The sequence below is a fragment of the Sarcophilus harrisii genome, chromosome 3 (assembly GCF_902635505.1).
Source record: "Sarcophilus harrisii chromosome 3, mSarHar1.11, whole genome shotgun sequence".
Lineage (NCBI taxonomy): Eukaryota > Metazoa > Chordata > Mammalia > Dasyuromorphia > Dasyuridae > Sarcophilus > Sarcophilus harrisii.
This window is the reverse complement of record NC_045428.1, coordinates 119,404,979-119,418,073: the sequence shown is the minus strand read 5'-3', so window position 1 is coordinate 119,418,073 and position 13,095 is coordinate 119,404,979. Positions and strand designations below refer to the sequence as shown.

Genomic DNA, 13,095 nt, shown 5'->3' with positions numbered 1-13,095 from the left:
CCAGTTATTATTCTTTTCTTTATCTACAGATCTGGTCAGGTTACTCTACTTCCTCAAACTTTTGAATGACTCCATGTTGCCCATTAAATAAATTTCTAAATTCCTTAAGCCTGGATTCAACCCTCTCCACAACATGTCTTTAGCCTACTATTGCAAAAAATTACCTTATGTTGGTATTCTTTGTGTACTCTACTTTCCAGCCAATTGGACTTCTTGACATTCACTGCTCTTCAACCTCCAGCCTCTTTTCTTTGGCTCATGTTATTCTTTATACTTTCCTATGCCATTTCTAACTTACAATCTGTGTGTCTTTTGCAGTGATGTTCAGATGTCAACTTCTACATGAAGGCTTCCCAGGTCTCCACTATAATCCTTAAGTTAGAAGTGATCTTTCCTTCTTTGGAACTCTCAGAGTATTTTGAAGTTTTCTTTTATCTAAAGTCTATTTTATTGTTTTAGTTATTTATTTATCTTACCAACAAGGTTTGAAGCTGAAAGAAGAAGTCTCTCAATTATCATGTCTTCCTTAGCAATAAATGAATGCAATCCTTTCCCCATCATTGCACCTTCCTTCTCTGACTAAACATTGAACATTCAAGTTAATTGTAAAGTCTAGTCCAGATGATTTAGTGAATATGTATTTTATTAGCTCTTGATTTTGTTACATGTAGAATTAATATCCTGATGTTAAATTTTGTATGCTTCATAAAAAAAACAATTTTTAAAAGGAGAATTTAAAAGAGAGAGGACTAAAAAATATTATTTTAAGAACATGGTAAATAGGATATTGTTGCCTGCCAAGTGATTTGTCAAAGTAGAGTTATAGGAAAGGAGAGAAATCAGAAGACCATTGTTTTTCATTAATAATTTGATTTCTTACCTTCTGATATCTTACAGAAGTGTAGCATGGCATAATAGATAGAAGACTAGTCTCAGTTTCTAGCATGTAAATATCTGTGTGACATGTTCCAAGTCACTCAACCTCTTAGTACCTTAGGCAACTTGCTAACATTATAACTTAGAGAAAAATGTTTGGCCTTTGTAAAGGAATTTTCTTTACTAGAAATTCCATGCCAATGAAAATCAAGAAAAAACTCCACAAACCCATCTCACATGCTTATGAGTTTGCTGTATTTAGATTTTATTAAAAAAATTTTTAGGGAGCGGTTAAATGGCATACTGGATGAGCAGTGGCCTTGAAGTCAAGAGGATCTGAGTTCAAATCCAACCTTACATAATTTACACTTTCTAGATGTGTGAGCCTGGGCAAATCACTTAACCTCAACTGCCTCACCAAACCTTTTTTTTTTAATTTTCAGGTCCTTTAATTAATGTTTCCTTTTTTACATATTTTTCCTCTTCTCTGAGGTGTTTAGCTCAAGTTCTATCACTGTTTAGTAATTTTATATACCTGAGAATTCGTGTTCTAAATCATCGGAATGCATCTCCTTCCCTAAGAGCAATACTTAATTATTAGAAATTAAAGTATCTTATTATGAACATCCTTTTGACCTCATGGATTTCTGGGAGAGTCTTGGAGATCCCCCAAGATTCCTGGACCACACTTTGAGAAATATTCTGGGTGAATGAATGCCATTTTGTCATTCACCAAGAGATACTATAGTTCTGAGGTCTACATCTTCTTACAATGGTCCATAGTTATTGGTATAGAGAACTTCCCATCTTCAATAGGCACAAAGGATACTTTGTATCCTTTGGAAAGCTGCTCCTTTGGATGTAGCTTATGTCTGATATGGTAGAGGATTTCCATCTCCCTTTACATCACAATTATTTCCTAATTGTTTTTTAAGGAGTCCCTTAGATGCCATCTTCAGATCTAAGATCCTCCCAAATACCACCTCTCTCTGCTCTATAATTAATATCACATTAACAACAGAATAGATATTTTGGTACATTAAAGATTTCATTAATAAAGAATTAAAAAATGACATGGAGAAAGTTGAGCGAAAACTGACCAGAATATTTAAAAAAAAAAAAAAAGTTTGACAGGACATGCACTATTTCATACTCATAAGACTGCTCCCCAATTTCTATGGACACTAAATTCTAGAAAGATCATTAACAATCTAGACATACATTTTTGTAGAAGGGCCATGAGAATTTTGAGGGAAGTTTAAACCACATCACACAAGTTGAACGAAATGGGGACCAAAAAGAAAGGAGTCAAGTGAGATACATGGTCAGTGGTTTTAGATATTTGAAGGTCTCTCATAGTTGTCATATGGCTAGTGAGTTTTTGGTTCAGTGTAAGGAAAAACTTCCTCCCAATTAGAGATAGTCCAAAAAGAGCCTGGGCTCTTGAGAAATGGTAACTTCTTTATTATTGGAGATCTTCATGCAAAACCTGGACGCTTCAAATAAAGACTTGTGGTGGGTTGTTTCTTTTTTTCCCTTTTAAGGTAGTATTATCAGATGGTAGTTTTGAAATGAGGGTTTCATTAGATAACCTCTAAAATCCCATCAGTCTCTCAAATTCTAAGATTCTCTGAACCTGAGACCTTGGACAAAAACTTAATGTCTGGGTTTCAGTTTATCTAATCTGTAGCTTCTTTTTCTGAAAATGATACCTGCATTATCTCACAAGGCTGTTTTGGAAAGGTATGCTGAAAAGATTTTTAAAATAATATATAAATAATAGATAGGATATTCATAATAAAACAAAACCTGAACAATAAAAATCAAAATTTAATATCTTCAATAATTATTTATGCTAACAATATTAGCATTGTGGTGATAACCTTGTTTATTATAGTAAAGACTTTCAAATAAATATGTACAAATTTATGGCCTCACAGATTTTTTTTTTTTAACATCAAATTTATAAGACAAACCATTAATATAAATGAAATCTGTGGTAACTTCCTGCATGATTCTCTTCTTCTTTAAGTGAATTGACTACTCTTTTTTTAAGTGGCTTTTTAGGCAAGGTTCATAAATTTTGTAAATTTAATTTAATTTTATTTTTATTTAAAATGAAGGTGCTAAACCAGGATGGTCTTTAAATGTCCTTTCTACTTCTGTTCAAATTGACTTTTGGGAAAGAAGAGTAGAGAAAGAAATTATGTTAATATGTGTAAAATGTATTTTACCTGTGCTAATTTAGTGGCATTTTATTTTATCCACAGAATCTCTTTTCCAGCTCCTTTTGGAAATTACTGTTCGAAGTACTGGAATGAGTGATAGTACAGGACAGTCCCTGACTGCACTTTCTTGTGCTTGTCTATTTAGCCTGGTAGCTTCTTGGGGGGAAACAGGAAGAACTCTTCAGGCTATATCTGCTATCCTTACTAACAATGGCAGTCATGCTTGCCAAACAATTCAGGTATTTCATACATATTTTCATTTTGATATTTGAACACTGTCTATTTTAGATTTCCTATTTGTACTGCTTTTTGAGTTGTTTTAAATCACTAACAGATACAATTATATATTATGCATTATTTTCATATTTCTAAAATGCTATTATTAAACTGTTTATCCATATTATATATTTGACATAATCTAATGTAATTTTGTACCTTTGTAGGTGCCAACAATTCTAAACTCTCTGCAAAGGAGTGTACAAGCTGTTTTGGTGGGCAAAATTCAGATTCAGGACTGGTTTAGCAATGGGATTAAGAAAGCAGCATTGATGCACAAGTGGCCTTTGAAAGAAATTTCTGTAGATGAAGATGACCAATGCCTACTTCAGAATGATGGTTTTTTTCTCTATTTATTATGTAAGGATGGATTATACAAAATTGGCTCTGGATACAGTGGAACAGTGAGGGTAATATACTCTTTGTAGTTAAAATCCACAATAGAAGATTCTTCTTGTGTGTGTGTGTGTGTGTGTGTGTGTGTGATTTGCTTGATTTAAAAAAAAAAAAAACACATAATCTAGTAGTACTGATGAGTGCTTCTTTTTAAAACCTACTAATTGTTCTGCTCATTTGTTTTCAACTCACTATAATCATTATAATATTTCTAGGTGATTTAGTAATAACATGAAACTGCTATTCTAACAATTGTCACACGACTTTTATTGTCTTACAGGGTCATATATACAATTCTACATCCCGCATCAAAAACAGAAAAGAAAAAAAGTCTTGGTTAGGGTATGCTCAGGTAGGAGAATGTCTAAAACAAGACAAACTTTTTTTTTTTTAATCTTAGAAGTTTATTGTTCACATATATTAAAAATGAACACAATACTTTTTTTTTTAATTTATTTTAAGGAGTATGACTCTTACTGGTTATAAATCACCCCTACTTACTCTCCCAATATAGGAAAAGAAAAAAAAATTCTCTATATAATTATGATTTATGTCAACTATGAACAAAAGTGCAGCAAAATAGTGTATTTCCCTTGATATTTTCTTTATTTTAGAAGCATTTTTAAGAGGGAAGAAAACTTATATTGATAAATCGGGAAAGAAGAGTAAATTCATTTTGATATTATTTATAAAAGTAAATATCATTTAAAAAGATGCATTGCCTAAAAACAACTTGAACAAATTCTATGAAAGTAGTCGTCTCCCTAATAAGCAGTTTTGTGAATTAGATATTAAATGTATTGAAAAGAGAATAGTGGTATAGATTCTTTAATTATTTTTAATTGCATACTCAGAAAGTTTACTTGTTTTAAATAAAGTAAAACAACATATAATGTATGTTTTTACTTTTAAATTATCCAGTTATGTTGATTTCCCCAAGAACTCACTAGTTCTAAATATGTTCTCCAGTTAACAATCAATTTAAATAATCATTTGTAGCAACTTTTCATATTTACCAGAATTGTTTATAGAAATAATTTCCCAGGAGTTTTAATTTGAATTTATTAAATTTGTGATAAAATATTTTTAAAATCTAAAGTGGGATTTCCTTTGAAATTTGTCACTGAATTGAATAATTATTGTCTGCCTTGGCAGTTGAGATACAAGAAACTCCTAAAGAAATTACATTCTACTAGGAAATAGTATTGATTACTGTTTATTTTAAATATGTATTAAGTACCTTTTAGGAAGTACACCTTATTTTACAAAATGACAAGTTTAGTTTATTGATGACTGTAACTAGAACATGGCTTTATTTATTCTTTTCAATCATTATTTATAATTTATTGAATCACTTTTTCTCAAAATAGTTATTAAATTATAATGCTAATTTGTTTACTTATTTTAAAATTAGCTAAGATAATCTTGGATATAATTTGTGATTCTTTGCCAAATGAAAGTACCTATTCATTTATTGATTCAAATGATTATATATTAAGTAGTGGAGCATTTTATGGCAGTATTAAAATGCATATGTATTCTTTTGTGTATATTTAATAACTCTAGATAATGTATATAGTAATATCTGTGTATCTCAGTTCTCAGAGAATATAACATGGTTCTTTGTGAGTGTAAAATAAGATATTTTAGAAATGAAAAAGATCTCATAACACATAAAATTTTTTTGTTATTGTCAGGGTTATTTGTTATATAAAGATATGAACAATCACGGCATGACAGCCATAAGAATAAACCCTGAAACACTGGAACAAGATGGTACTGTAACATTGCCAGGTACGTTATTTTGGTGTTAATTTTATGTCTTAAAAAGTGATTTATAAGAAGTTTCTAGGCTAGATCGTTTAGTTATATGAATAAAGTAGCATGAGCAAAACATATGCTTGAAATTTAATGATAGTTTGTAAATTTAATGTATTTGGCCCAAACATAAGTATGGCACAAGTATAATGCTTACATATAAAGTAATGCTTTTTAATGAAAATTTATGTTAACATTATTTAATTTAATTATCTAAACTATTTGAAGTAAAGGGAGGTTTAATACTTGAGTTTATGTTTTGAAATTCTTATTAACAGTGTAGCAGTGACTCATGTAATTTTGGGCGAGTCATCTGCCTTTATTTTTCTTTTTATTTTAACAGTAAGATTTTATTGGAAAACCTTAATTGACAAATGGGTATTTTGATTTTTTTTTCTTTTAAAAATGCTTCTGGAACCACAAATTAATGTTAAAGGTATGCAAGGCCTTAAATTTTTTTTTTACCTGTCATTTTTGAAAAAGAAAACATAGTCTATCAAGTTGATTTTCAGAGGTTTGAAATTTTCAATTTTTATGGTCATTTTACCATAAATTTTAATTATTGGTATTGTATGAATGTATATCTTTATCTTTATGTGGACAATTAATTATACTTTGAATTCATTGTGACTCTATTCTTCAAACACCTTTTATTACATTTTATTTCCTATGGCTACATGTAATAACAATTCTATCTTTATATAGTAGTTTATATTTCACAGATATCTATTTTAATTGGTTAATTTAAATGATATGTTAGAAAATTCTTTTTCCAATTGTACTTCTATTTTACGCAGAGGCAACTGGGACCCATAACTATTTCATATAATTAGTTATTCTCTATAGTAGAGAGTAACTATCTATTTCGTAGTTACTATCCAATTTCAGATAAAATTGAAAGGTTCCTTTCATTCCAAATCCTCTGACATACAATTTTCCGGTCCCTAAAACTCTCCTTTTTGAATGACCACTTCTTATCTGTTTAAAAATTCCCAGAATTGTCCTCATCATTTTACTGTCTGAAAATAAAGATAAACAATCCAGTTATTAATTGTAAATTTTTCTACACTGTGTTTGATGTTATGTAAGAGAAACTTTATAATCCATCCGGAAGAGGTTGTTTTAAATGCCTGTATTTCATATGCATATGTAATATTTAGGAGGAAGAATGGAACAATGTCTGGGGAGGGGGGGATCCCCATTCTTCTGTTTCTTATGCACTGATAGAAACTTCTAGAAACATTCTTGGAGAATAAATCCGTCTTGTCTTACACTTTTTAAAGAAGGACAAAAGAAAAATTTGAAACCATTGGAAAGAAGACTCAGCCTTTCAAACCTAAGAAGAAGCTGCTGCTTTCATTTTTCTGCTGCTTTTCATTTTCAACTCCTCTTTGGATAGTGTCAGGTTTTTTGGTGGGGAAAAGTGGGAAGTGTCACCAGGGATGCCTATTATCTTTATATTTCTAATCAAGAAATAGAAGAATTCACTGTTAGGATCACGTTTAAAATGGATATTAGTTGAGTAATTCCTTGAACTTCATGCAACCATTGTCTATAGCCTGTATTCTCTAGAAATGTTTTCGGCCTTTATAGATGGCCAGAAAATGTCATAATTAAAAGATAGTTTCTCAACATTCTGTAGTGTTTGTTTATGTTTTATTTTAGTATGTAAAGCTCTAACCAAATTGACACTTTATTTGTGTCCAGGAACAGCTTTTATATCATGTGTCCCTATGTCTTTTTATTGTCCATGTTTGACGATGGGCTGCCTCAGACCATTGAGCTGCTTTTTCTGCGTCACTCCATTCCTTGTCCCTGCTTGTTTCTGAAATAATGAGTTTTTCTTCTTTGCTTTTTAGTTTAAAATCTTACTGCTTAGAGCTTGAGAAGCATCTTTCTTGTACTTCTTTGTATTCTGTACAGTGGAATAGGAACTCTTTCTTTCGATTTCTCCTCTCTTTGATTATCAAGTCTCTTGGGCTTCCAGTGGGCCTTGTCTCCCAGTTTCTATTTCCAGTTTGTGATCACTGAAATTCTCTGTTTGGGTAAGGGTCTGCCTGTGTTTTGCATATTTATAATAAGGAAATATGCTAGCTCCTGGGCAAAAGCCTATAGTAATCCAGCTTGTTTGGGTTCCTTTACTGCATTCCAAGAAAGGAATTGTGTGTTTCTTTGATTCAGGTGCAGCTAGAAATGGAATTTTTTTTTTTTTTACAGTGATTTATGGAGAGATAGTACATTTGTCAGCAGTTATTTTTTGAGACAGTTTCTGTGTGTTTGTGTGTGTGTGTGCGCGCGCGCGTGCGTGCGTGTGTATGTTCTTTATGCTTGCTAAAATTGGTTTTTTCAAAAGAATACTGTCTGTTTAGAAGCTAAATATGCTTGTGGTCAGTGTTAACTCAACAACAATCACTAATACAGATCCCATTGGTGCTTTTATAATGCAGGTATCCCTTGTTATATAAACAGCCTTGATATGTAGCATATTTTTAAAATATAGGTTTAAAACTCTTAATAATTCATAGGGTAAGGATACCACTGACAAAATAGGGATAACAGCTTGTTTTTAAGAATAAATTGTAAATATTTAAACAAAAGTCCACAAACAGAGCACATACTCCCAATGAAAGGATCCTGGATTCTAGACAGTGCTAGAAAGTATAAGAAATTATTCAAAGAAAATATGAACTTCCAGGTATAGATTGCCAATGTGAATATATGTAGAGATTTGAAGTGTCACTGGATTTTTAGTGTGTATCTATAAAACAAGGGATATCTGTAATTGGATAATAATAGATCCCAATTACAAAAAAAAACTTTTAAATCCATCAGTTTTTTTCCAATGGCACTAACCATAGTGGCGTCTGTGAAAGGGTAGATTGTTGCCAGTATTGCATGTGGTTGTATTGCAATGATTATAATCAAAATTATCGCTTGTTCATCATGGTGCATGAATTTCTAATAAGAATTAATTTTGGCGTTAGGTTGAACAGTAAGATCCTTGAGATTAAAGACTGAAGAAATACTTTTAAAATCACAAAAAATTTATAGGTAGAATTATTAACTGAATTATTTAGTTTGTCTTAATTTTGTTGGATTCTTTATTATAAATTTGAATCTCCTTTGAGTTAAAATCAATACTTATTCCTTAGAGAACTCTCATTGTGACATCATCAGAAGAGTAAGGTCCTTTCTGGATTGTGTCTTTGTGTTATAATATAATTATTGTTTCTTCCTTCTGTACAGATTGCCACACAGAAGGACAGAATATTTTATTCACTGATGGAGAATATATTAATCAGATAGCTGCTTCAAGAGATGTAAGTAATTTTGTGTAATTAAATAACATTTCTGCAAAGGGAAAAGGACTTGATGGCTAACTTCTAGATGAAATATATGGGGTCTGCACTTGAACTGAACAAGCCTTGTAGGAAAAAGATTACTGTCTCATGTTTGGCTACCCATGCTAGTTATTTTTGCTATATTCCAAAAGTACCTATTATATCTTAATTCTTAGCAAACTATATCAGAAATGTGAGCCACAGATTGTTAAGAGAGCTTTTCAGAAAATAGAAAGTACATAAATGGAAGAATGAAAATATAACAGTTCTTGGAGAAATTCATTACTTGTCCTAATGCTTTCATTAGCTGGGTAATTCATAATATGTTGCTGTCATATAGTTGTTTAGCAACAAAATTAGCTATTTAGATTCTTTAGATTAAATTTTTTTTTTGCATTTGCAGGAAACTAAAAGATATTATAATTATTTGAAAGTGCTTTCCTTTTAAATGTATATTAAAAGTTTTGATACAGTTATATTAGGCCAAAAAACTTAATACAGAATAGGTAGTACAACATAGTGAATTGAGAACTTAGAAGTCAGGTTTCATGTTCTGCCTTTAATGTATACTGATTGTGTGAGCCTAGGAAGTCACATAGCTTCTTTAATGACTCTAGGAATATTTCTAAGACTAAAAATGCAAAGGAGGTACCATTTTGCATAGGTAAAGGGAGTACTTCACTAGGAATTCCTTATACTGATTAAATCATAGCTCTAGTTTATTTGTTTTTTAAAAGTTAATTGTATTATTCCATCCATACTCACCAAATTTAGTTTTCAGAAAATTATACATTGAAACTCATTGTATTTGTTATTTTCATTATAGAATAAATCTGGTGGTTAATTGTTGGGTTAATTATTGAAATACTAAAAGAGAAAACATTCTTACAATGTGGTTTGCAATATAAATAGTAAGAAATGTGTTATAGACAGGTTCTGATATATTTCATATTATATGGGAGAAGAATGAATGAATGAAATGTCATTGACTTTCTCCTCTTCTATATTCTTTCACTGGATAATCTTATCAGTTTCCATGGTTTCTGTTATCATCATTCTGCAAAATGATTATCAGATCTTACTGTCCAGCCCTAAGCTCTCTCATGACTTGCAGCCTCTCATCTTAAATAGAATGTTCCATAAATATTTTAAACTGAACTTATCCAAATGTGAACTCATTATCTTTTCCCCAAAACCTTCCCCTCTTCCTAATATCTCCATTGATCGTGAATGTACCATCATCCTGCCATTCACCCAGGTTTGGAACCTAGAGGTCATGGCTCCCTCTCTCTGATCTCTTATCCAGTCAGTTTTCAGTTTTGTCTTCATAGGCTACTGCCACCATGTTTTCTGGGGCCTTATTAGTTGTGATGAAACAAGAGCAAAGGGCCGGGGCACCAACAGAAGCAATCCTCAGACTGCAATCCTGGGAGGACTGTTGTGGGTCTACAAAGAAAAGATGGTTGGTTGTTTAGAGAGCCCTGGCATTCTTTGGACTTGGGCTTATATTCATATCAGTGGCAGGTGATCAGTGGTTGGCATTGGTGCTAGAGAGGAAGATGGATCTTTTTTCCCACAACAGTTGCTCTTGTCATTGCTATTATGTGACTCCAAGTAGAAGCAGGATTAGTTGTCTGAGAGTAGTATTCTTTTCAAAAAGCTTTTGGCCATCTTCATTAGGATCTATCTTGGTTACATTCACTTGGCAAAATCTGCCTCTATCTCTTTCTCTAAGATTATAGTAGGTAATAGCAGGGCAGTTAGGTGGCTCAGTGGATGGAGCACCAGCCCTGAAGTCAGGACCCACCTGAGCTCAAATCTGGTCTCAGACACTTAACACTTCTTGGCTATGTGACCCTGGACAAATCATTTAACTCCAGTTGCCTGGGGGAGGAGGGGGGAGAGAATAGGTAATGGCTACAATTGTCAAGAATATATATAGGTGAGAGGTAGTTTAAAGAAGGCTTTGATTATGGTAATATATTATCATTTCTCCCTTTACATTTGAATAATGGAATATGGATTTACATCTGGGAGAGATTTCACTTCATGTATTCCGGGCAACCTGCAATTTATAGAAGAGGAAACTGAAGCTCCATGAGACTAAGTGACTCGTCCAAGGCTAAGTAGATGGTTAGCATTTTAAACAAAGTCCTCTGATAAAAAATTCAATATGATTTCTGCTTCATGGAACTAACTCCATGGTAGCCTGTAGATTTAGCTTTATAAGGTGTTAAATTCCTTTCAGAAAAGTCATCACTTGGTTGTGTTGTCCAAGTTTCATAATCTAGGCTAATAAGTAATGTATTTTCAAATATAGATGAAACTCTCTTCATACTGCTTAATTTGATGAAGAAAATTTCACTATCATTATTTTTGTAAATTTAGTGATTGTAACTGAATAAACTTCATGAAGAATCAGCCATAATTTGACACTTTTCATTAATCCTTAGGCATTACGTAATATCAACCAGATTTATAATTAGTCCCAATTAGAATGTTTATTTATAACTCACCCTGCCATATTATCTTATAATTTATTCTTTTCAAGGCTTGTACATGGTTTTAGGCTGACTTAGTCAGTAGATCTTTACACATCTTATCCTTACAAGTTATGGGATTTTTTAATTTAGGGAGTTGTTCTTGCAACCATCCTTTTTAAAAACTAATCAAATACTGTGTTAGTTTCTTTTTTCTGAAAGAGTTTCTGTTTTCTAAGCTTTTCCTTTCTTATTTGTATCAGAAGATAAATAATAATAGCCTCACATTTATTTGACTCTTTACAATTTATATACTTCATTTCTTGTAATATCCTCTGAGATAGGTGTGGTCCTGACATATTTTTAGTATAAGTTTATAGATGAGAAAACTAATTAATACTAAAGTACTAAGTTGCTAGATATTTTAATTCCCAGATCAGTGCTTTTCTCACTGTGCAACAATGAGTGTTGAAAAGGAAAGAGAAAAAGAGAAGTCTAACGATTCCTAGTTTAAAAACAATTCCTGACGCTCATTAGATAACTCTTTTCCCATTCAAAAGGATATTGCTTTCCATTTAACTTTCTTTGTCCCATCCAGTAAATATTTCTTATGTATCTATTGTGTGTAAGGGATGTTGGATACTAGAAATTACAAAGATTAACATTAGGGTAATATCTGCATACTGCATTATGTAGGCCCTAGATCCTGAGAATGTTATAACCACAAAGAAAAGATTCAGATTAAATATTGTTAAAAAAATAAAATGTCAAGGGCTAGGGAAAGCTTTATAAAGAAGGTGACATTTGTGCCTTGAAGAAAAAACATTTCAGCAGGTAGAGAGGGTAAGAAAGAGGAAAAAATGTGAATGGTGTTTGACTTGTTTACCTAAACTAAAAAGATTGCTATCATTTAAAAACAAAACAAAAACATTTGAAAATGATTTCTGAATTTAACTATATTGACAGTCAAGTTTTCCCTTTTGTGTACTATTTGTACTTGTGAGACTTAAACTTATCCTAAAAATCCTAGAGTAATCAACTTTAAAAAAAAATTTCAATTCTTGGATTCTAACTGTTAATTCATTTTAACAGAAAAAAATTAAACACCTTCAAGATGTAGAGCACCTTTACCAGATTGTCATTTCTTTGTTCGTATCTCACATGCATTTAGGATCTACTTTTCAGAAAGTAATCCTGCTAACCAAAGATACCAAACATGAACTCACAAGTTATATCCCCAACCAAATTAAATCATAATGAAGAAATATTTAACAAAATAAACACAATAAAGCTTAGATCACATTACACTGTAAAGCTTCAATCAGTGTGTGGCCTACAAGGATCTATGGATGTTTGGTTTAGTGTTCTCCATTTAAATAGAGTTTAACATCACTATTCTAAACCACTCCAAACATAAGAAAACATTCAGTGAATGAAACAAAAATGATAAATTGTTGTTCAGTTGTTTTCAGCTGTGTCTGACTCTTTGTAACCCTATTTGGGGTTTTCTTGTCAAAAATATTGGAGTGATTGCTATTTCCTTCTGCAGTTCATTTTATAGATGAGAAAAACTGAGGCAAACAGGTTTAAGGACCACACATCTAGTAATGTGTCCCAATACCTAACTTTCCTATAATTGTAGTTATTAAAAGCAATAATAATATGCTTTATCATATTAAC

The 13,095-nt window shown here is 31.7% G+C and overlaps 1 protein-coding gene across 2 annotated transcripts in view; it reads left to right on the top strand.

The window, feature by feature from the left end:
• The window catches only part of MYCBP2 (MYC binding protein 2), a 312,149-nt gene that overhangs the window by 75,672 nt on the left and 223,382 nt on the right, over nt 1–13,095 (top strand). For both annotated transcript variants that reach the window (XM_031958523.1, XM_031958522.1), the window contains 5 exons: nt 3,147–3,343; nt 3,548–3,790; nt 4,057–4,128; nt 5,474–5,570; nt 8,841–8,914. In XM_031958523.1, coding sequence (XP_031814383.1) covers nt 3,147–3,343; nt 3,548–3,790; nt 4,057–4,128; nt 5,474–5,570; nt 8,841–8,914 — 683 coding nt within the window. The remainder of the gene's footprint in view (nt 1–3,146; nt 3,344–3,547; nt 3,791–4,056; nt 4,129–5,473; nt 5,571–8,840; nt 8,915–13,095) is intronic.